At 43.5% G+C, this 25,489-nt stretch overlaps 1 protein-coding gene across 3 annotated transcripts in view; it reads left to right on the top strand.

Annotated features, from left to right (window-relative positions):
* The window catches only part of GABBR2 (gamma-aminobutyric acid type B receptor subunit 2), a 363,159-nt gene that overhangs the window by 212,045 nt on the left and 125,625 nt on the right, over nucleotides 1-25,489 (top strand). For all 3 annotated transcript variants that reach the window (XM_082403891.1, XM_082403890.1, XM_082403892.1), the window contains one exon: nucleotides 6,687-6,923. In XM_082403891.1, the coding sequence (XP_082260017.1) occupies nucleotides 6,687-6,923 (237 nt within the window). The remainder of the gene's footprint in view (nucleotides 1-6,686; nucleotides 6,924-25,489) is intronic.

The raw sequence follows: 25,489 nt of genomic DNA, 5'->3' as shown, positions 1-25,489 counted from the left end.
TCATTTCCTATCCTTTTTTCCTCCCTGTGCCTCAGTGTGAATATTTACTACTAACCTTTCTTCCAGTTCACTAACCTACTTTCTGCTGTGTCCAATATGCTGCTTCATCCATCTGTTGAGCTTAGTTTCATTTGTTGCTGTATTTTAAAATTTTTTTAGGATTTTCATTTTATTCTTTTTTTCTTTCATTGCTTATAGTTTTCAGGTGATATTCTATATCTTTTATCTGTTTTCTTGAACATATAAACCTGCTATGTTAAAGTCCATGTCTAGTAACTTCAAGGTATGGATCACCTGTGGGCCTGCTTCTATTGCCTATTATTCTTCTTTCCTTCCTCTCTTTCTTTCTTCCTTCTTTCCTTCTTTTTTTCTTTTTAAATCTAATACTATCACCTGGCATACCTAGTAAGTTTAATTCATTAAATTGGTTATGAAAAATTAGAGAAGCTACAGATGGCATTATCTTTCTCTAGAGAAGATTTATTTCTCTTCAAGCAAGCAGTTAGAATAGGGGCAGATCACTTTATCCAATAAAGAATTGAGATGATTCCAAGCTTGGTTTTAGTTTTCACAAGGCCTGGTCTATTTTGGTTTGCCCTTACTCCTGTCTGTCCTTCAGCATTCTAAAATCCTGGGGTGTTTATTGGATTGGCCCTGGATTCCAATTTTTGTCTTCCTAATGCCATGAAACTCCAAACACATCTGCTTACTTTCTTAACCCCTTAGCCACCACTTTTTGCTTGGCTTCTCAGCCTCTTGCTTTATGCAGCTTAGTTATCACCAAATATTTCAAGTGCAAATGTCAGTCTGCATACTGGTATTCTGTAGTTCCTCTTCCTCTGAGACCTTGGCCTTTAAGCCTTGCTACCCTGATAACACTGAACTATAGTTTTTTGTCTTCCCATCTCTGAGGGACTGCTGAAAACTCTGATCCAGTGTTTTCTATTCCTACAACTAGCCTTCCCACTTACAAATCAGCAAATGCTTCCAGAGGAAGCAGCAAAGAATGTTGGACTCTTCTCAAAACACTTCTCTTCTCTCCAGAATCTTGGTTCCTCAAGTCCTAGATGTCCTGGTTGCTTTCTGATACCTTTGGATAGCTATTTTTATATTTTATGCTGCTTTCCTTAATGTTCTTCATGGGAGCTTTTGTCTGACATAACCTATTTCATCATAGTCAGAATAGAAGTCTGAACTGAGACTGTTTTGCTTAAAAGGTGAAGAATAGCATATAGGGGACAGGGTAAGCATGTCACTGACTTCAGCAATATGAGGTGCTGTTGTGGATAAGAGGGAGCAGACATGTTCATTGTGGCTCCACAGGAAGACATAGCAAGTTACAGGGAGATAGGTGTAAACTCTGTATCCGGAAGACTAGTCTTATAGATGTCAGGCATCCCTTAAGTGGACGACTCTCCCTGAAGACATAGTGACCTTCCCAACACTGGAGGAGTCTCAGAAAAGGCTCAACAAATACCTGGAAGTTGCTATTGAGAAAATCCAAGAATCAGACTGTAAGAGGGACTTAATCAGTGGTAACCAATTTATGTATTTTGAAATCTTAAAGGATTTTTTAAAATACAGATGCCCAAGTTATCCCACAGGTACAATAAACAAACTGTAGGGCCCTGGCATCTGCATTTTTAACAAGCTCCCTGGGTGACCTACAAACTGGAGTAAAAGAACCACTAGACTGTCCCCTACTGTACCTTTCAAATGAGACTGTGGTTCTAGCATCCCACAAGGGATGCTAGAGAGAGACTCTGCCAGTTTTGCCACTCTGGGGGGTGGCAGTTGGAGATGTGGAAGATGTTTCCTCCTTCTCCTCTCTTCTGTCCATGAGCCTCACCTCTCCTAGAAAGCAGGACTCGGCTTGGTTCTGCTGGAATGACAGACCCATAAAGTTTAGTCATACTGTGAGGTAGCAAGCTTATGTGGGCTAGCCTGGGAACCTAACCACTATTTATAACATAGTTTCTGTATGAAAATATGTTTCAAGTTCCAACAACTGCCTTTCAAAAATATGTGGAACACAATGTGTCAGTAATTGGGACTCTCTATATAAAGTTATTTTCTCAGAAACTTTTAGCCTCTCATGATAAACTTGACCTCAGAGAATGAGTAATCAATCAGTTTTCAGTGTCTGCTTTACAGTGGAAGAAATTCTTCTGCCCTGAATAATTGGAGACCTGCTTTAAGAACAACTATTACTTTTTCTCCGACAATTGTGAGAGTGTTTCTTCCTGCTGTCATTGTTTTGCCTGAGGGAGATCTGTGCCGGCTTCACCTGGGAACAGTGATGAATGGTCTGGGATATAGTGTGGTAGCAATGACTTCAACGCGGTGCTTGCAAAGACAGTGAGAATGAGGTCACCTTTCAGAGCTAAGCTACACTGGTGTCCCACTCCAAGGACTCTACGCACAGAAGTGAGGTAAACAGCCACATTGCCAGGGTCCTCCACCCCCCTTTCCCCTGGATGAAGAACAGTTTTATGAGATAGAAAAGATAGGGATTTACAAGTGGTACATATTAAAAAATATATAGGGGCTTGTGTTGGCCCCAATGTCAAATTGAATAAACAGTCTGATCTTAATCCCCAGTCTGATCTTAATCCCCTCTACTGTCTACACACAAAAAACATCACCAATAAACTATATCAAAGAAGTTAAAAAACCACACTCATTTACCTCCTGATGAGACCATACTGTGTCTGTTCCCCTCAGGTCTGACTCCCCCTTCCAACTTTAAGAGGGTCACAGAAACCTTTAAGGATGCCCCAGTGGCATGTCCTGGATAGGGAAGAAGTCTGGAAATGTCATCTGAATGTAATCATCAGGTTGAACAAACAGGACTCAAAGAGACACCACCAGCGCTTGGATGCCTTTGCCTGCATCAGAGAAAGACTCACAGCAGCAAAATCTGGGAGAGAAGAGGCCAAAGGGGCCTCATTCCTTTTATGCTTAAACAATTAATTAGATAAATAGACATTCAAGTAAATTTTTAATACTTTAAAAATAGCCAATAGCGGAATTAATAGCCTGAAATAGACCTAAATTGCCTTTTGAAATAAAGAAAAATATAGCCAAATAGTGAAAGATGGAAAAATAACAAGGATGCATTGAAACAAAGCATCCTTAAAAGTTGTGACTCTCACCGTAACAAGAAGAGGAAACGCACCTTGGAAGTGAGAGTTGCCCATCAATATGTGAAAGGAGCTCACTCTTCATCATTAATCAGAGAAATGCAAATTAAAGTGAGATGTACTTTTCTTTTTCTTAACCTAAGAAACTGACAATGATTTTAAAAATTGAAATACCTATTGTGGTCCAGGATGCAAGGAAATGGGTACTTTCATACAGAGTGGAATTTTAGCTTTTCATATTTGGGGAGGATAATTTGGCCCTTTATATGTGTGAATAGCGTTTAAGGTTTTTGTACCTTTTGCCTCAGCAATTACACATCTGGGAATTTCTTCTGAAAAAATTATTACCGGGGCTTCCCTGGTGGCGCAGTGGTTGAGAGTCTGCCTGCTAATGCGGGGGACACGGGTTCGAGCCCTGGTCTGGGAGGATCCCACATGCCACGGAGCAACTGGGCCCGTGAGCCACAACTACTGAGCCTGTGCATCTGGAGCCTGTGCTCCGCAACAAGAGAGGCCGCGATAGTGAAGAGGCCCGCGCACCGCGATGAAGAGTGGCCCCCACTTGCCGCAACTGGAGGAAGCCCTCGCACAGAAACGAAGACCCAACACAGCCAAAAATAAAAATATAAAAATAAATAAATAAATAAAAATTATTACCAGTGTGTGTTCAGAAAATTTAGATACAAGGATGCTTTTTTGCAGTTCTGTAATTTGGAACAATTAGAAAAAGCCTAAATGTCCAATAATTGGAAATTAACTAAGGAAGTAAAGGTAGGACATCCATGCACTGGAGGGCTGTTAACCCCTAGCAGCACAGGCATGGTCTTGGGCCTTCAGGGTGTCCTGGGTGAGCAGCTGTGCCAGGTGGCCAGGTGAACAACCACCTGTACTATTAATAGTAGTGGCTGGCATTCGTGGAGCACCTACCATGTCCTGGACACAGGACTGACGCTCTGCACACTTCATCTCATGGAACCGTCATGGCCACCCAGCAAGGGAGGATGCAGAGACCTGGAGGAGATAGGATCCCGCCCCAGGTCACAATTAGTAAACCACAGAGCTGGGGCTAGAGGACAGGTCGGCCTGCTTCCAAATCCTGTGTTCTTACTGCTGTGTCAGGCTCCTGCCTCGAGAGCTAAGAGGAAGCTTCTAGGTCACCTAGTCCAACCTCCTTGCTTTTCAGATGGAGTAACTGATTCTTAGAAAGGGTCTCTGCAGTTATTGTTTTGGGTTCTGTGATCAAAACAGATAACATCCCTAACCCCGTGGAGCTTAATTCTGTGGGTAGGTAAATTGCAGGAAGTGAAAAGTGCAATAAAGAAGATAAAACCGGTGGATAGAGAATGCCTGGCGGGGAGGAGGTTTTGGAAAGGGTTGGTCAGGGAAGCCATCCCTGAGAAATAACACATGTTGACATTTGTGTGCTGAGAATATCACGTGAGAGCTGGGGAAGAAGCTTTCTGGCAGAGGAAGCATCTAGTGCAACAGCCCCAAGCTGCAAACAGACTTGGTGTGATCCAAGGACGCAAAAGGTTTAGGGAAGAGAGAGTTTCATAATGGACTGTTTCATGCTCCCTGATGAGTGAGACGGCGAAAGATGATGGGTGGAGGGGTGCAGTTTCATGTGAGGAGGGGCTCAAGAAGCTGGGCTGGGCTAGAGACGGTGCTGTCTCCTTGAAGAACCCTTGGAATTGAAGAGCTTCTGCCGGGTATTTTGAGTGATGAACAGAATAGTGATGGCTGGATGTGATGCATTTCCAAAGGAAATTACAAATGGATAAAACCTGAGCCATCCAATAGGAGCCAAATGATTAAAAAAAAAAAAAAAGGCAGTGGATTTGTTGCTGGGACACCAATCACATTTGGTCAGGCAGATTGCTGATTTAGTCGCCTGCAGGTTCCACATTTGGTGGGGCTTGGCTGTACCCAGGCTCTGCTAAACCTTGAGCCAAGGGCAAGGGACTCGAGCTCCAGCCATGGAACAACCCAGCCTTCGACGGCTCAACTTCACCACCCTCCTTGGGCACTAGACCTGGCCCCAAACAACCTGGGGTGGAAGGCAGTTAGGACCTCAAAAGTCAAACATGAGAGAAGCAGCAAAGCTGGAATGGGACCAGTCTAGCCACACACACACACACACACACACACACACACACACACACACACACACACACACTGTGTGACCTTGGCCAAATCTCTAGACCTCTCTGTGTCTCCAGCTGCAGGTTGAGGGGGCGTGTGTGACCATCTCTAAGGGCCTTTTCTGGTATAAACTGACAATGAGTTGATGGTTTCTATGTGTGATTTGTCCCCAAGGAGGGTTTTTCCAAAGACTAAGCTGTGGGCTCTGATGACATTTCTGGCAGGGAAGTTTAGAAGTGATTTGAGAAAAAGCCCACAGAAGGGCTGAGGGTAATGGGTTCCCCTGGAGCGGCATTCATTTGGATCTGTAAGCCTCAGGGACTAGAGTAAAAAGGCAGTTTCATTACTTTGTGGCCTCAATCAGAATGTTAATATTACCAGTGAAATTCTTTTATGAAATTCAGCTCAATGGGAGGAAAAAATTCTTTTTTTTTTAATGCTGAGTTATTCACAGACCCTACTATATTATGGAAGATGAAAGGGAAGGGTACAATGTAGAGGTCAGAACAGACCTTACACCTGGGCAACTAGGACCTGCCCTGGGCCCCGTGCTCTAAGAGGACCTCACTCAGGCCCCATGGGGTTCAGAATTCACAAGGCCATGGGGCCCTGCCCACCTGGAGCCTGTACCGCCTCCCCCCTCCTAAGGCCATGCCCTGAATTCCGTGCCCAAATGCCTGGAGCCACATCTAGGGTCCAAAGAGCCTCTTTAGGGAGGACTGAGCTTCTGGGGTGGTCAAGGGGCTACTGATGCTGGAAAGCGGAGGAAGTGTGGACTGAGCTTGGCTGGCCTGTGGGGTAGAGCCAGGTGGGAAGAGAAGAGGGTGGGTGGACCACAGAGCAAGGTCAGCCGCCCTGTGCTGCTGTGTCCAGACTGAAGCTCTGAGGGGCCCCAGACTTCTGAATTCAAACTTGGCCTTCCAGATCCTAAGGAAGGTATATTTACCTTCCTTTAACCCATTGTGCTGGAAAGATAGAAAATATTTTACTGAACAATTGGTTTGCTTGCCTGTAACTTAATATTTAGACATATGGTATATGGGCCTTCACTGATGCTCTAGCTCCAGGCCTGCAAATGTCAGGGGGAGGCCTGGTTAGAGTACATTTTTCCTTCAGCCTAGTCTTGGCAGACAGCCAGGGTTCAGATGCCAGCCCTGCCACTCACTTGGGCCTAGGCAAGTTGACTTTCCTGAGTCAATTTTCTCATCTGTAAGTAAATGGAGATAAGAATAGTACCACTGTACAGGGTTGTTGTGGGGATTAGATGAGATAATGCACATTTAAGAGTCTAGCACCGTGCCTGGCTCACAGTAAGCTTTGGGGAGTGTCAGCTTTCAGCGCCATGTGCCTGATGTCCCTGCTGGATATAACCTGGTGTCCCCTGGTCTCCTTGTTTTCCAGACGCCACAGCAGTATGAGAGAGAGTACAACAACAAGCGGTCAGGCGTGGGGCCCAGCAAGTTCCATGGGTACGCCTACGATGGCATCTGGGTCATCGCCAAGACGCTGCAGAGGGCCATGGAGACGCTGCACGCCAGCAGCCGGCACCAGCGGATCCAGGACTTCAACTACACGGACCACACACTGGGCAGGATCATCCTCAACGCCATGAACGAGACCAACTTCTTCGGGGTCACGGTCAGTCCCAGGCCCCCGGGCTCTGCTTTCCTTAGTGCCCTTTAGAGACATACAAGGCAAGAGGGGCTGTGCCACAGGCCCTCTGATATACAGTCCATTTCCTCAATTGTTGAAATAACTTCCTGTGGGCTTTACGATTGCAGGGCTGCTGAAACGGGCACATGCGGTAACACCCTCTGACATGTTGAGAAACTGCTTCTCTATAACTCATGGATTAGAAAGGCCATAGTGAGTTGACCGCACACAGAGCAGGTGGAATCCACCAGGTGGAGGGGTGGGGTGGGCCAGCAGAAGCTCTAGACCCAAAGTCAGGTTCAAATCCTGAGCCTTCACTTTCAAGTTTCCATCTTCAGACCATGGAGTTTTCATCCCCAAAATGGGAATAATACCTACCTGGCAAAGTAGTCATAAAGATTAGCTGTTACAAATTAAAAACTGCTAGTGTTTGTTGAGCAAGCTACTTGCTCTGAGCTTCAAGATTCTCAGCTGGGAAATGGGGATAATAATATCTGTCTTGCGCGGAAATCAGGAAAATTAGCAGTGATAAGAATCACTATTATTTCTTGAATGCTTATTATGTCCTAGATATGTGCTAAGCCCCCTCCATGTCCCTCTCCACAGCTCCTGAGACCCCTCCCTCAAAAAAGGCTCCACAGAGCACCAAATACCCCAGAAGTCCTTTTTGTCCATGGTGCAAATTCACAGACTGAGCCTTAGAGTGGGATGAGATTTGCCAGGGGTCCCACCAGTAGCATTGTGGCAAAGCTGTCTCAAAACGTGGGTACACTTTATGTAGATGAGCTCGATGATGCATGCCTAATGCTAGGCCCGTGTAAGCACTCAGTAAATGCTAGTGGTGGTTGTAGTTAATAATGGTCTCACTGCATCCGTGTGCCATCTGTAGGAAGTAGGTGCTATTATCATCCCATAAATGTGAGGAGCCTGAAGCTCAGAGCATTTAAGTACCACAGCTAATCAGAGGTGGAGCTGGGATTTGAACCTGGGTCTAGCTCTTAATTGCTGCATCACACTACCTTCTGGTAATGGCAATAAATGGTAGTTATTCATGTCTCATGATGATGTATTTGTCACTGACTCTGCTCCCAGAAAATAAGGAAAATTTGCTTAAAGAATTGGTTGAAATGGACTCTAAAGTGCTGTCCTTTGTTCTAATTTGAAGAGTCATTTAGAGAATCAGTCTCTCTTGGGAGTAAATAAGATGAGCTGATTTGTGTATTTCTTACATGTTCGTGTTCTTTTGTGCGTACGCTCAGGCTTGCTCTGTTGGTCTGACAGGCCAGGGCTTGTGCAGGTGCTGAGTGTAGACTGTGGTGTGGACGCCAAGGTAGTAAAATGGGCTCCTTGTCCTGGAGCCTGTGGCCCAGATACGGGGTTGAGATCTGGACTCAAATGACAGGAAGAGGTTAAAAGTGCTCAGCACCATAGGAGAGACTGTGTGAGCCCAGAGGGATTTCTGTGACCTTTGATAAAATAGTCATGGAAGGCTTTTTGGAAGTGGCAGCATTTGAGCTGTGCCTTAGACATGCAGAGTGGGGCTGGCGGTCCGGCCAGATGGAGCGTGGTGAGCACGGGAAAGATGCATGCGTGCAGCAGGGACAGTTACTTTGTCGGGAATATTGGACGGGAGGATGATGAGGCTGGGAAGGTAAGTTGGGGCCCAGTTCTGCAGGGAAAAGCTAAGGAGGCTGGCTTTTATCTTAAAGGCCAGTGAGATTCTCCAAGTGCACCTTGACCAGCAGTACCAGCATCTCCTGGGAGCTGGTTAGAAATGCAAATTCCTGAGCCTAACCCCAGACTCACTGGATCAGAATCTCCAGGGTTGGGGCCCAGCCCTCTGTGGTTTAACAGACCCTCCAGGTGATTCTAATGCACACTAGAGTTTGAGAACCACTGCTCTGGGCGTTGGGGAGCATTGAGGTTTGCTATAAGAAGGAGATTTCCACATTCCTGAATATTGCCACTCTTGACCTGAGACCTGGGCATCTGCTCCACAGTTTAGAAGTAAAGGCTCTAATTAGTCATTGGCAAAAGACATGTCTAGACTAAACTCAGACTGGAAGCTTTAACAACTTTCCTTAGCCCAGTGGTTTCAAAAATTCTTTTTTTATCCTCAGAACCTTTTGTTATAAAATTTTACCTAGTGCCTGGTGTATAAGATAAATTAAAGAGGAGATTCTCAGGTGAATGGAAGAAGAGCCCAAAGCCCTGCCTGATCAGCCCCCTCCATGTCCCGCCCCACAGCCCCTGAGACCCCTCCCTCAGAAAGGCTCCACCGAGCACCAAGTACCTCGGAAGTCCTTTCTGTCCATGGTACAAATTCACAGACCGAGCCTTAGAGAGGGGTGGGATTCGCCAGGGGTCCCACCGGTAGCATTGTGGTGAAGCTGTCTCAAAATGTGGGTACAGTTTTTCAGGTCATCGTCACACTTTGTTTCTTATTTAATAGAATGAATTCATAGTATCCCAAGTTGAAATGGCCGGATAGAGAGCTACAGAATCTAGGAAGCCTCTCATAATCCTAGAACTCAGCATATTGTCTAGATGCCTGATGTACCTTAGGTGGAAATCATTTATAACTACTCCTAAGTGCTGTCAAATAATACATAACCCCTACGTGATGAGCAATTAGATGAGACTGCCTGAAATGCTTTAACCACTTGAAGATGAGTTTCTTTTTAATGGGAAATTCCTTGACACACATTTTTGCCAGCTCTGGTTTGTGACTCATAATTCAGCGAATGTCAGAACTGAAAGCGATCTTAGAGATCCTCAGATTTAGCCCCTTTGGGTTGTGGATGAGTATCTGAGGTACAGAGGGGGAGTTTCAAAGTCACACGGAAAGAAGGTTTGATTCAGGCAGGACGGTGGTTCAGATGGGCCTGCCCTCTCCCTCTTCTTTGTACAAGTCCTCCGTTAGTTGAGAAAGAGATTGCAATAGTGAAACATTTCTTTAGTTTTTTTCCCTTCCTCCTTATCCCCTTTGTCACATATTAATATGTGTTTGTCACTGAGCTGTAGACAGGTTTCATTAAAATTGTCTTTTGATCAGAGAAAAAAGGCCATCTTCTGACAAAATAAAAAGTGTCCCTGTGATCCAAGGAGACCATGGAAGGCCAAGTTCAGCCATAAATAAAGAGTTAGGAAAGGAACAGGAGGTAGAAATAAATTGAAGCATTTTCTATTTGCTGAAAGGTTTTCATTATACAGCACACACGGTATCCATTTTTCCACTCTCAGGCAGACATTTTATTCTGGGTCACCCTCATTCAGCATGTTTACTATACGGAAAATCATTTAAACGCATTAAATTAATTATATCCATGACTCAATTTCAATTGATTCAGTATGCACTCTCGCCTGGGAGCTGGGCCTGTGGCTGCCGGTTGGCATGTTGAAGGAGAGATTTCTTCCAGGCATCCCAGATCAGGAGTCTGGCTTAGCTTGAGGCCCAGGTCTCTTTTATTTTCTAAGGAGCTCTCCTCCCAGCTACCCTCCTCAGAGAACACTGGAGAACGAGATCTGTGTCCCCACCTGCACACTGATGGCCTAGGGGTCCTGCCACCTCTGATTCCCTGAGTACACAGTTCTGAGTTCTGGCCCTGTCATTACCTCTCTCTGGTCTGCAAATCTCAGAATGCTTTCTCACCTGGAAACCCTTCTTCTGCCAAACATGTGACAGAAACTCAGGCTCGAATTGGCTGTTAGGTCTCAAAAGCCCAGAGCATTCTGAGAATCCCAGCTCAGCGGCGTTCATCTAGGGCAAGGATTCCTAAACTTCTATATATATGAAGATCTCCCAGGGAGCTTCGTTAAAAATTCAGATTTCCTAGCCCTGCCGCAGAACTTCTGATCCGGTGGCTTTGCGGTAGCGCCAGGACATCCCCATTATTAACAAGCAGTCCTGGTGAGTCTCAAGTAACAACCTTGAGAATTGCTTGGAGCTCTGTTGGATGTGCACGTGCATGCACACACACACACTTTTTGATTTTAAACCTGTCAGAGATGTATTCGTTCCTCCATTCATTCGCTCCTTAGCAGACCCTGTGCTGGGAGCTGGGAGCATAGAGAGGAATAACATGGTCTGTCCCTCAAGGGCTCCCTGCCCAGTCGGGGAGAGACAGTAAATGAACAATTGCTGGGCACTGTTCAAGGTCAACCCAAGACCCTTGGAGGGAGGGCTTCATTCTGCTTATGGGAGTAGAGACCAAGGAGCTGTCCTCGATTTTCACAGTTCAGTAAGCAAAATTCCATGTGTGGGTAACTGCAAGGTGCCCATGCTATAGGTTCTCCCTGTGCCATGTGCTGGGGAGCAAAGGTACAGTGCCAGGCTCCCCCCTCCCCAGCACTCAGGGCCATATACTGTGGCTTAATAGACTCCTCCAAGTAGGCTTTTCTACCAAAGAGACACTAAATTCATCACAAGCTTATATCCATAACCCTTCAAAGCTGGCTTCGGAGCATGTGCTGTTTCCAGGTGAAAAAAACAAAGCTTAAATTTTCCTTGAGTGATGATTTTTTAATTCCTCCCAGTTTCCAGTCTCTTTTAAAAAAGGTGATGTACCAGATCTCAAAATGGACACATCCTTTGAGTATGTCAGACCAAGATACAGTGGCTCTAACCAGCAGTATTCCCCCTTTAGTAAATGTTTCTTCTGGTTTGTCTTTTAAAACGACACCATCTTTACTTTGTGGTGCATATGACAGAGGCTAAATTAATAGACTCTCATTATACCCTATTGTGAAGGTGTAATGTGTGTAATAGTTTCTCTGGGAAGTCACTGAGAGTATGCACCCCAGGTTTGGCTGGGGGCTGTGAGGCTTCCAAGAGCACCTGGCCATAGAGAAATTGAAAGGGCTCCTGGTAATATCTTTGAGTGTGAGAAGAGGGCCCATTCTTGCTAAACTGTTTCCTGTGATCACCTCCTCACTCCCTATGGGTGGACCTCACATAGAAGCAATCACAGCTGCAAAGAGGGTGACCCATGAGTTCCTCCAAATAATAGACCCTATCTTCATCCTCTGCCCAGCCTCTCTCAACCAGCTGTGGGTCCGGACATCTCAGTTTAACATCTGTCAGGAGAGGCCGGCAGCCTTAGGTTCAGGCAGTCACCTCTGAAAGCTGTTATCGCTAATTGATCTCACCAAGAAGGTGATGAAGACAGCAGGTGGCAATTTGCAGAGTTTATTGATCTATTTGTGTTTGTTGCTGAAGAGCGGGAATCCAGCCTTTGCCAGTGTGTCCCTTAAACTTCAAGTTTTTATGCAAGATTTTTAAAAAATTATCTCTACTAAGACTCAAATACTGCCCCCCTCCTCCCCCACCAACATTTTACCTGAAAAGAGGACATCCTAGAGTAAGCTCAGTTTGGTTGGGATTGCAGTCACTAAGTTCTTGGAAACAGGTGGTTAGAGGAAGCCAACCAGCTCCTCATCCCAGGGAGATCGTGTGTTGGCTGAAGCCCCATTTATTTCACAACCACTGTTGCCTGGCCCTACTGTGACCCTGAAGTTGTGCAGTTGATTTTTTATCAAATAGGAAGCTACACTACTCACACGCGCATGCACACACACACACACACACACACACGAGTGAGCTAAACATCATCTTGTTCAAGTCGGCCCATCTCTCCTGCCTCTCTGATCTTTTGGGGTCCTGGTTTTATTCTCCAATACAGAAGCTTCCCACCAGCCACCCATTCGTGCCTCATATTTGATATCATCATTTAGCCTATAGATTTTTTTTTTAGGTTGAATTTGAGTGAGACAAGAAACAGAGCGCTAGGAGCTCCATCCAGAGGTAGAGAAAACCCTACCAATTTAGGATTTGACCCCTTTGGGGGCTGGTCATTCAACCAGTCATGACTCCATCCCCTGGACTCTCATGATTCCACCTGTTTCGATTTTATCCTTGACGCAATCACTAGAGAGCTCGTCAGAAGCTCTGCCGTGGTCTGAGTGTGATGTGCCAACTGCATGTCCTAGAAAATGGGGCTTGTCCCAGTGACCTCATGCTAGCTCCCAATGCTACTCAGGGTTTTCTGTTCTAAGAGACCCTCTTTCATGAGCCTTTCTTGGCCGTTGCCCAAGATCAACAGCAAACCCTTCCAGAACTTCCTCTGCACCCCACTTGTCTCCACCCCATCCCAGACCCAGGGAGTTCCACTGGAATTGCATTATACACAAAGTTAACATAGGAGCTGGTTTGGAAACCTAATCTCTCACCCTTTATTCCCTGGCTAAGCAGCCCACCCGCAAACTCAGATAAAATGCACATTTCCCAGGGCATGGCCAGTGAAAACTGTAACAGGAAATGCAGATTTGAAAAGTCAGGCAAAAGGAGGCCACAGTCCAGTCCAGCACTTTCCCTGTGTGACCTCAGGGAAATTGTTTAGCTTTCTGTGCCTCAGGTTCCTCATCTATGCAGGGAAATATAACCTACTTCATAGGGTTGATATGAGAAATAACGACTGTGTTTAGCACCCTATAACTGCATCATCTTCATTACTATTATTATTATTATTACCGCTGCTATTACAACAGTGATTTTTCAAAGCACAGTTTATGTGGGTCTTAATCAAGGAATGTTCGTAATCAAGTCCAGCAATCATTCTATACCTCCTAAGTGCCAGTCTGTTTCACATACATTATCTCATTTAATTCTCTCAACAATAAACAAATCTATGAACTTGTATTAAGTTTGCAGGAACACTTTCGAGTTCTCTACCTGCTGCTGCCATTCACTCTGGGGATTTGATAGTCACCTTAAATGTGGAAGGCATCTGCTCACAGACTTTCCTCTGTTCCTCCCTTTAGTCTAGCTCCATGCCACTCAAAGTCCCATGGCCCTAAGCATTATCACTCAGCATCATACACAAAAACTAACGGCAGCAGATGCTGTTGGTGACCAGCCAGACCTTCTGGGATCCCTTTTAGGGGTTTGGTGAGGTTTGCCCATCCCCCGGCTGTGCAGGTACCCCTGCTAATATCCCACACCTTGGGCGATTGGAGCCTCCTGGCCTGGAGGTGCCTGGGATTCACACCCCACCCCCCAGCAGCCTGCAGCGATGACTGGCTGGTGTGGTGGTATGACACCAGCGCGATTCGCCTCCAGGGCTCCCTGGATGATTAGGCTGAGGCTTGCCTCGCCTGAAAACACATCGGAGCTTGGCCTCTTCCCTTTTCCTCTCTCCCTTACAGTTTTCTCCTGAGAACATGTCTTTAATCAATCGCTTGCACACGATTCCCTGTCCTAGGCTCTGCTTCTAGGGGACCCAATCTAAGACACCTATGTGTCTTTATAGAAAATTTTAAACATTTTCAAGAGGGAATTTTTACTGTAAACTAATTGTTATCTCTGTGTTAAGTTTAGCACCAATCCCCCCACCACCTCCCCCACACCAGGTAGAAGGTTCCAGACTCATCTCCCTTATACTCCATTGCACTCTGCTCCTACCCCTGCCTCTTGCAGTCAGCCTGTGGGAGAGCCATATTCATATCCTCCAATGAATTAGCAGCTCCCAGATTTGTAGCGACCACAGTTTTTCACCCCTCTGGTCCCCACAGTACTTCGTCTACTGCTTTACACCTGGAAGATGCTCAGTAAACACTGGTAACCTTGAGTTAACTTTGTGGGATTGAATCCGCACATGATTGAGAAATTCAGTCACACTCTCCTACTCTGCTGCCTTCCAGGATTCTATAAACTAAAAAGACTTTTTTCTACCCAATAAATTATCAGAACTGACAACAGAAGTATTAACAGGGTCTATAGTTCTCGAATCTGCTGATAGCGATGCCCAGATTATTGCTGTGATAATTTAAGCTGGTGTTACTGTTTCACGCAGGTTGTGGAAATCTCCCCGACGTGTGTGTGTGTGTTGGGGTAGGGATGGGGGGATCTTGCTGGGATGGGATGAGAAACCCATCCTTTACCCCCTCCCCAGTCTCTCCCATCAGCATCTCTCTAGGGCTCAAGTCCCAGAGTCTGAGGAGGAGAGGGAGTTGGTCATGGGCCCTCTGTGACTTCAGACTGTCAGGAGCATTTCCTAGAGGTAATTAATTGCTAGTAATAAACAACAACTATAATAATAATCCTCAGTGTGACTGCCCTGTGCTCAGGGTACATTTATAGTCTCTATCTCCTTCGTTCCTCAATGCAATACATTTATTAACATCATGCGAGCTCCTACTATATCCCAGGCAGCATCCTGAGCACTGTACACGTTCTTGAATGTGATGCTCAGAACAGCCACCCAGCAGGGGATGTGTAATTTTGAGTGCCAGGAGCGCTCCTCCCAATGAGCTGCATCTGGCTCTTTAACCGATGTCACATCTTTGTCCACATGTCACTTTCGCAGTGGCCTCCCTGGCACCCTATTGAAAATTGCAGTCTCACCCCTTTCGTTCTTCTTCACAATAGTTACCCCACTTGACGTGTGCCCTATTTTACTTATACACTCACTGTCTGTTTTGTTTTCTGCCGTATCTCTAAGACTTAGAACTGAGTGCCTGGGATATAGTAGGTGCGTAATAAATATTTGTAAATGAGTTGATGATATAGATAATTAACGACCACATCATTATTTAAAAAAACAAACAAAAACAGGCTGAGCAGATAAATGATTTACCCAGCATCCTGTAGGTAGCCAGTGACAGAGTTTATTCAAAGCTGCCCAATCTTGCTGACTCAAAAGCCCATGTTCTTAACCATTTAGGTGTCAGGTCTATTAATTCAGCTAGCATTCCCAGCACCCCCTATCTGCCAGGCCTGGGCCAGGCAGGAGGAGTAAAACTGTCCAAACAACCATAGGAGATGCAGGGGAGGGAGAGCAGGAACAACTCTCCCCATGTTAATAGTGGAGGATATTATGGTCCCCTCTCTGCACTGGGTTATATGTGTGTCCATCTGCCCTTTCCCACTGGACAGTGAGCCTTTGAGCCCCTTCCCTTGGACTGGGGCCTGTAATCCTCTTTGTACCCCTGGTGCCTTATATCATACTGGCTCTTAGTCTATGAAACACATGTTTGTTGACTGAATGAATTAGGAAATTGTACCTCAGCAAGGCAAAGTAGCTATGCTTGGGTCCCACGGTGCATAGCTGGTGAGCCTTGTTCAGATCTACATCCTAGGTCTTCTGATTCTAAATGCAAGTGTCTCCAAATCTTGTGCTCTTGGGTGCTGCTTGGCTGCTCTCCCCCTGTTTATTTAAACACAGTTACAAATGACTGCAGATAATGTACAGCACGGGGAAGAAACCTACTCCTTCTGCTGTTAGATAAATTTGAAAGATCAAAATAATGTGGTTTAGCAATTTGTTTGAATTGATGCCTAGCCTTCCAAAGCTTGCAAGTTTGACTTCCTCAAGTCAGGGAAAAAATAACTGTTTCCTTATGAGAAGCAGTGTGGGGGGAGTATATCATCTTATGAAAGCTTCAGCAGAAGCCCTAAGTACAGATTCTGTCCAGGTCCCTGAGAGAAACAGACAAAGCGAGGGTTCAGTGACATGGTAGTTGTAGTAACATTACTGCAATGACAAATGTCATGATAATAGGAATAGCTAACAGTGTTGAGTGCTCACTATATGGTGGGTACTCTGCTAGGCATTTAATACATTTAAGATGTATTCGCATTTAGTTCTCATAATAACCCCTGTTATGAGTTGAATTGTGTCCCCCCAGAATCCATAAGTTGAACTCCTAATGCAAAGTACCTCAGAATGTGACCTTATTTGGAAATAGGGTCATTATAGATGTAATTAGTCAAGATGAGGCCATACTGGAGTAGGATAATCCAATACAACTAGTGTCCTTATAGAAAGGGGAAATTTGGAGACAGACATGCACCCAGGGAGAACCCCACGCGAAGATGAAGGCAGAGATGGAACAACGCCTCTATAAGCCAAGGAATGCTGACAATTGCCAGCAAACTACCAATAGCTGGGGAACTGATTCTCCCTCACAGCCCCCAGAAGGAACCAACCCTGCTGACACCTGGATCTTGGACCTCTAGCTCCTGGAACTGTGAGACGAGAAATTTCTTTTTAAGTCACCCGGTCTGTGGTATTTCGTTACGGCAGCCCTGCTAAACTAATATAACCCCACACAGTGGAGACTGTTATTATCGTCATTTTGCAGGCAAGAAAACTGAGAGGTTCAATAGTTTACCCAACGTCACAGAGCTTGTGAGAGAAGAGCTGGGATTTGGACACAGGTGTTCTAACTTAGACCCTCACTTGTAACTGTCATCCTGCGCCTGTACAAGCTCTCCTCCATTAGGGGGCAAAAGAATCAGCCAGAGGTGAGCAGAGCTGAAGTGAACCAATGAGACCATCACCCCCACCGCCCCACTTGCCAGGTGGGGAGATCGCGGCCCTCGAGGACCTGCTGAATAATAATAAGGCTGAAGCCAGGACCCTGGCCCCTCATTTCTAGGCGGGGACCCTCCTTGATGCCCAGCTGCTGCCATCTGGAGGAATGTTCTACACATCTCAGTTTGGCCAGATCATCCTGGAAGCAGTACCTTACATTTTACTCACTTCTTCCCTGACTGGGGAGAGGGAGGGTATTTTACTACCCTCTTATTCATGTGGGTGTATATATATATATATATATATATATACACCCACATATTTCTTTTTCTGATTACTAAAATAATACACGTTCATTATAGAAAATGTAAAAAGCACAAGACAAGCACCAAAAAGAAAATCAAGTCACCCGTAACTTCATCATTCAGACAGGCCTGTGGGGTACTGTAAGCACTTATACTTCACACTCAGATGTGCTCTTTAAAAAAAAAGATTTCCTTTCCAACCATTTGTTTTGATCCCTCACATTATAAAGCTTCTTCTTTGGCAATGGTTCTCACTCTTTTAACCCCATCTTTCCTTTTTTTAAAATTATGATCAAATATACATAACATAAAATTTACCATTTTAACCATTTGTAAGTATACAGTTCAGTGACATTAAACATATTCACACTGTTGTGAAACCATCAAGACATCCATCTCCGGAATGTTTTCCTCTTCGCAAACAGAAATTCTGTCCTCATTGAACAATAACTCCCCATTAGGTGTGATCATTTTAAAGCTATTGTTTATTATGAGAATATTTATTTATTAATTATTTTCAAAAGTGTTTGTAAAGATATCATAAGTAATTTGCTAACTAATTTTATAGGGAAATTGTAGTATTTGCAAGCTATCTCTAACCAAATAGTTATTAGCCCAGCAAAAGTTTGGTTGCCTTTTCATACAGAAACCTAAGAATGTACATTTTTAAATGTTGAGAGTATAAATAGTGAGCAAACATTTTAAAGTAAGTAATATAGTTAAACACTAGTGATATTCCCACTATTGAGGAAAATCCTTAGATAAAGATATACCCAGATCCTGTATGGAAAACAAATCTGAAGAGGCCCATAATACATCCCACGCATTTCTCTCTGCATTAGGCCAGAATACCCCCTCAGTGTGTGTCAAGGTATGTTAGCCTGTGAGCTTGCTAAGCAGGAGGGAAGTTTTCTATGATCAGGGGAGGACAGCTGACATAAATTTCAGCTGACAAGTTGCACAGCTTTGAACACTGATGGATGCCAGCTCAGCCTGTGTGTGCTCAAGCAGAGGTTACTCAGACACACTTGGATGTGACCCTCTGCACCTGCCTGGCTAATGGCCAGCCCTGAGCAAGGCGGGTGGAAGAAGCTGAAAAAATCCATATTCTCATGGAATTGCAACACCACCTCACCCCCTTTCTTCTTTCTCAATGGAATTCAATCTTCCTAGAATTCTTGCTTAAACCAGTATTTGGTAATGTTAAACTAAAACAAAGCAGCCAGTTATTTTACCAGCAAAATGGGTTTGTACAGGAGCAGCAAAGAATTGCAATTCAGGACATGCAACTAAGGCAAACCACTTACAAGTCCAGTTCAGCAAGGGAGAGGAAACTCTTTTATAGAGGAGAAGGGGAAGTTGGGAGGGGCTGTTATAAACAGAAATCCATTGGAGGAAACTGAGAGTTCGAAGTATAGTGGCTTTTTATTGGCTGAGTTGTGACAGTCTCTCATTGACTGAGCTGTTGCCAGGCAAGGAGAAATCTTCTTTCCTCCTGCTGGTGGTATTAAAGTAGGGTCACCTCCTGCCAGAGATGCAAGGCATGTCTCTTCCTGTTGGGATGTATATTGACAGAGTGAATATAATGAGTGAGTGATTTGTGTGTGAGAGCTCCCCCTTCTGGCCTCCCGATGACAATTTAGTGAAATTTTATTAATTTTCACAGCGAGTGGAGACCTGGAGTCTAGAGAGAGCAGTGTAAATTCTGGAGGGGGAACTGGGTGTGGGGGTAAGGTGGGGAAGGGACTGGGAGGGGGAGGTGCCCACTTTTGTCTTCCTAAGAGACAATAGCATGAAGTACTTAGGAGCACAGTCTCTGGAGACAGACTTCCTAGGTTCACATCTATAAAATGGGATAACACCTTAAATTGGGCTCCCTGTAAACAGACTCAGGGACAGAGTCTTACATGCAGAAGGTTTGTGGGAGAATGAGCTTAGGAAATATACTGTAAGGAAGTGAGGGTGGCAGGATTGGGCAGAGCAAGAAGTTGATCTGAAGTTTGCAACTGAGGCCACAGCTGATCCTAGAGGAGTTCTGGAGCTGGGATGGCCCTCAGAGTTGTCCAAAGGGAGGCACGGGGCCTGAGCCTTTGGATAGTCTCACCAGCCAGTCACTGGCCATGGATGGGCCCAGGAGGGGTGTATCCTTGGGCAAGGCAGCTCCCCATGGTAGAGGGTTAGCTGGGACCCTCAGTATCCAATAATTCCCAGGAGTTGGGGGATGGTGCTTCAGCCAGAAAGAGGGAATCTGAGCAGAGTCCCCCAGTATCCCTGACAGATAACAACAGGGTGTACCTTAAAGGGTTGTGGGGATTAAAGAGGTTTAGGCATGCAGAGTGCCTGGGACATCCTTGCTAAATTAGTGCGAGGATGATGAGGAAGGACGTATTTGGATACCAGTTGCACACAGTCCTCTAGACCCCCAAACACCTATAATTAATTTTCCAGGAGATATTGGGGTTGGTGGATCCCCATATCACTACTTCAGTTGCATTCTTGCAGCTCTTGCCATCTTTGGTAATTCACATTCTCACATTCATAGGCACAGTAGCAAACATACTCACATGCACACACGCACACACACAGACACACGTGTACACACTCCTAAATGTGTGATTTATGGGTATTCGTGTTCATTGTGTGTATAGCAATTTATCAATCTATTCCACTGGTTTTCAAACTTGTTTTTCAAAAGAGATTTTACGGGCTTTACACGTAAGCCCAATATCATTGTCCCTCATTTAATATTTACATTAAAATTACATTTAATGTTACTTTTTTTTTAAAATTTGCTCCTTGGAAGACTTTGTTAACCCTCCCTTTTTATTTAAAAATCAGCAAGCAAATTTCTGCAGGAAAAAAGATGAAGCAAAGGCTTAGTGGGGAACCTGGCCCAAACCATCATTTCAGCTCACCCTGGTCAGGCCTCTGAGTAGGGCCTGAGGATGGCGGCCGTGGTGGCAGGTTCCCTGACAGGTGCCTCAGAGGCAGGAGAGGGGATGATCTTAGCTGGCACCCAGGCCTACATTCTTTTTTTAAAAACATGAAGTATAGTTGATTTACAGTATTATATTAGTTTCAGGTGTACAATATAGTGATTCAATATTTTGAAAGGTTATACTCCATTTAAAGTTATTATAAAATAATGGCTATATTTCCCTGTATTGTACAGTATATCCTTGTTGCTTTTTTATTTTGTACATAGTAGTTTCTACCTCTTAATCCCCTACCCCTATCATGCCCCTCCCCACTTCCCTCTCCCACCTGGTAACCACTTGTTTGTTCTCTATGTCTGTGAGTCTGTTTCTGTTTGGTTATATTCATTCATTTGTTTTATTTTCTAGATTCCACATATAAGTAATAACATCATTATTTGTCTTTCTCTGACTTATTTCACTAAGCATAATACCCTCTAGATCCCTCCATGTTGTTGCAAATGGCGGAATTTCTTTTTTTTAATGGATGAGTAATAATATTCCATTGTATGTGTATGTGTGTGTATGTATATATAAACACATATATATTTGTATATATATGTATATATCACACTTTCTTTATCCATTCATCTGTTGATGGATACTTAGGTTGCTTCCATATCTTGGCTATTGTAAGTAATGCTGCTATGAACATTGGGGTGCATGTATCTTTTTTTTTTATGTTACATCTAAGTTTTATTTTTTAACATCTTTATTGGAGTACAGTTGCTTTACAACGGTGTGTTAGTTTGTGCTTTATAACAAAGTGAATCAGCTATACATATACATATATCCCCATATCTCCTCCCTCTTGCGTCTCCCTCCCACCCTCCCTATCCCACCCCTTTAGGTGGTCACAAAGCACCGAGCTGATCTCCCTGTACTATGTAGCTGCTTCCCACTAGCTTTCTATTTTACGTTTGGTAGTGTATATATGTCCATGCCACTCTCTCACTTCATCCCAGCTTATACTTCCCCCTCCCCATGTCCTCAAGTCCGTTCTCTACGTCTGTGTCTTTATTCCTGTCCTGCCCCTACGTTCTTCAGAACCTTTTTTTTTTTTTAGATTCCATATATATGTGTTAGCATATGGTATTTGTTTTTCTCTTTCTGACTTACTTCACTCTGTATGACAGACTCTAGGTCCATCCACCTCACTACAAATAACTCAATTTTGTTTCTTTTTATGCTGAGTAATATTCCATTGTATATATGTGCCACATCTTCTTTACCCATTCATCTGTTGATGGACACTTAGGTTGCTTCCATGTCCTGGCTATTGTAAATAGTGCTGCAATGAACATTGTGATACATGACTCTTTTTGAATTATGGTTTTCTCAGGATATATGCCCAGTAGTGGGATGTCTGGGTCATATGGTAGTTCTATTTTTAGTTTTTTAAGGAACCTCCATACTGTTCTCCATAGTGGCTGTATCAATTCACATTCCCACCAACAGTGCAAGAGGGTTCCGTTTTCTCCACACCCTCTCCAGCATTTATTGTTTGTAGATTTTTTGCTGATGGCCATTCTGACCAGCGTGAGGTGATACCTCATTGTAGTTTTGATTGGCATTTCTCTAATGATAAGTGATGTTGAGCATCCTTTCATGTGTTTTTGGCAATCTGTATATCTTCTTTGGAGAAATATCTATTTAGCTCTTCTGCCCATTTTTGGATTGGGTTGTTTGTTTTTTTGATATTGATCTGCATGAGCTGCTTGTAAATTTTGGAGATTAATCCTTTGTCAGTTGCTTCATTTGCAAATACTTTCTCCCATTCTGAGGGTTTTCTTTTCATCTTCTTTATGGTTTCCTTTGCTATGCAAAAGCTTTTAAGTTTCATTAGGTCCCATTTGTTTATTTTTGTTTTTATTTCCATTTCTCTAGGAGGTGGGTCAAAAAGGATCTTGCTGTGATTTATGTCGTAGAATGTTCTGCCTATGTTTTCCTCCAGGAGTTTTATAGTGTCTGGCCTTACATTTAGGTCTTTAATCCATTTTGAGTTTATTTTTGTGTATGGTGTTAGGAAGTGTTCTAATTTCATTCTTTTACTTGTAGCTGTCCAGTTTTCCCAGCACCACTTATTGAAGAGGGTGTCTTTTCTCCATTGTATATTCTTGCCTCCTTTATCAAAAATAAGGTGACCATATGTGCGTGGGTTTATCTCTGGGCTTTCTGTCCTGTTCCATTGATCTTTATTTCTGTTTTTGTGCCAGTACCATACTGTCTTGATTACTGTAGCTTTGTAGTATAGTCTGAAGTCCAGGAGCCTGATTCCTCCAGCTCCGTTTTTCTTTCTCAAGATTGCTTTGGCTATTCAGGGTCTTTTGTGTTTCCATACAAATTGTGAAATTTTTTGTTCTAGTTCTGTGAAAAATGCCATTGGTAGTGTGATAAGGATTGCATTGAATCTGTAGATTGCTTTGGGTAGCAGAGTCATTTTCACAATGCTGATTCTTCCAATCCAAGAACATGGTACATCTCTCCATCTGTTTGTATCATCTTTAATTTCTTTCATCAGTGTCTTATAGTTTTCTGCATACAGGTCTTTTGTCTCCTTAGGTAGGTTTATTCCTAGGTATTTTATTCTTTTTGTTGCAATGCTAAATGGGAGTGTTTTCTTAATTTCTCTTTCAGATTTTTCATCATTAGTGTATAGGAACGCAAGAGATTTCTGTGCATTAATTTTGTATCCTGCTACTTTACCAAATTCATTGATTAGCTCTAGTAGTTTTCTGGTAGCATCTTTAGGATTCTCTATGTATAGAATCATGTCATCTGCAAACAGTGACAGCTTTACTTCTTCTTTTCCGATTTGGATTCCTTCTATTTCTTTTTCTTCTCTGATTGCTGTGGCTAAAACTTCCAAAACTATGTTGAATAATAGTGATGAGAGTGGACAACCTTGTCTTGTTCCTGATCTTAGAGGAAATGGTTTCAGTTTTTCACCATTGAGAAAGATGTTGGCTCTGGGTTTGTCATATATATGGCCTTTACTATGTTGAGGTAAGTTCCCTCTAGGCCTACTTTCTGGAGGGTTTTTATTGTAAATGGGTGTTGAATTTTGTCGAGAGCTTTCTCTGCATCTATTGAGATGATCATATGGTTTTTCTCCTTCAATTTGTTAATATGGTTTATCACATTGATTGATTTGCATATATTGAAGAATCCTTGCATTCCTGGGATAAACCCCACTTGGTCATGGTGTATGATCCTTTTAATGTGCTGTTGGATTCTGTTTGCTAGTAATTTGTTGAGGATCTTTGCATCTATGTTCATCAGTGATATTGGCCTTTAGTTTTCTTTCTTTGTGATCTTTGTCTGGTTTTGTATCAGGGTGATGGTGGCCTCGTAGAATGAGTTTGGGAGTGTTCCTCCCTCTGCTATATTTTGGAAGAGTTTGAGAAGGATAGGTGCTAGCTCTTCTCTAAATGTTTGATAGAATTCACCAGAGAAGCCATCTGGTCCAGGGCTTTTGTTTGTTGGAAGATTTTTAATCACAGTCGCAATTTCAGTGCTTGTGATTGGTCTGTTTATATTTTCTGTTTCTTCCTGGTTCAGTCTCGGAAGGTTGTGCTTTTCTAAGAATTTGTCCATTTCTTCCAGGTTGTCCATTTTATTGGCATAGAGTTGCTTGTAGTAATCTCTCCTGATCCTTTGTATTTCTGCAGTGTCAGTTGTTACTTCTTCTTTTTCATTTCTAATTCTATTTATTTGAGTCTTCTCCCTTTTTTTCTTGATGAATCTGGCTAGTGGTTTATCATTTTTGTTTATCTTCTCAAAGAACCAGCTCTTAGTTGTATTGATCTTAGCTATTGTTTCCTTCATTTCTTTTGCATTTATTTCTGATCTGATCGTTATGATTTCTTTCCTTCTGCTAACTTTGGGGTTTTTTTGTTCTTCTTTCTCTAATTGCTATAGGTGTAAAGTTAGGTTGTTTATTTGAGATGTTTCTTGTTTCTTGAGGTAGGATTGTATTGCTATAAACTTCCCTGTTAGAACTGCTTTTGCTGCATCCCATAGGTTTTGGGTCGTCGTGTTTTCATTGTCATTTGTTTCTAGGTATTTTTTGATTTCCTCTTTGATTTCTTCAGTGATCTCTTGGTTATTTAGTAGCGTATTGTTTAGCCTCCATATGTTTGTATTTTTTACAGTTTTTTTCCTGTAATTGATATCCAGCCTCACAGTGTTGTGGTTGGAAAAGATACGTGATACAGGGCTTCCCTGGTGGCGCAGTGGTTGAGAATCTGCCTGCCAATGCAGGGGACACGGGTTCGAGCCCTGGTCTGGGAAGATCCCACATGCCACAGAGCAACTAGGCCCGTGAGCCACAACTACTGAGCCTGCGCGTCTGGAGCCTGTGCTCCGCAACAAGAGAGGCCGCGATAGTGAGAGGCCCGCGCACCGCGATGAAGAGTGGCCCCCGCTCGCCACAATTAGAGAAAGCCCTAGCACAGAAACGAAGACCCAACATAGCAATCAATCAATCAATAAATAAATCTTTAAAAAAAAAAAAAAACAGATACGTGATACAATTTCAATTTTCTTAAATTTACCAAGGCTTGATTTGTGACCCAAGATATGATCTGTCCTGGAGACTTTTCCATGAGCACTTGAGAAGTATATTCTGTTGTTTTGGGATGGAATGTCCTGTAAATATCAATTAAGTCCATCTTGTTTAATGTGTCATTTAAAGCTTGTGTTTCCTTATTTATTTTCATTTCGGTTGTTCTGTCCATTGGTGAAAAAGGGGTGTTAACGTCCCTTACTATGATTGTGTTACTGTCGATTTCCTCTTTTATGGCTGTTAGCATTTGCCTTACGTATTGAGGTGCTCCTATGTTGGGTGCATAAATATTTACAATTGTTATATCTTCTTCTTGGATTGATACCTTGATCATTATGTAGTGTCCTTCTTTGTCTCTTGTAATATTCTTTATTTTAAAGTCTATTTTGTC

This window comes from Balaenoptera borealis, assembly GCF_965194805.1.
Source record: "Balaenoptera borealis genome assembly, chromosome: 8".
Taxonomy (NCBI): domain Eukaryota; kingdom Metazoa; phylum Chordata; class Mammalia; order Artiodactyla; family Balaenopteridae; genus Balaenoptera; species Balaenoptera borealis.
Note: the sequence above shows the minus strand (reverse complement) of the source record. Positions and strands in the feature narration are given on the sequence as shown.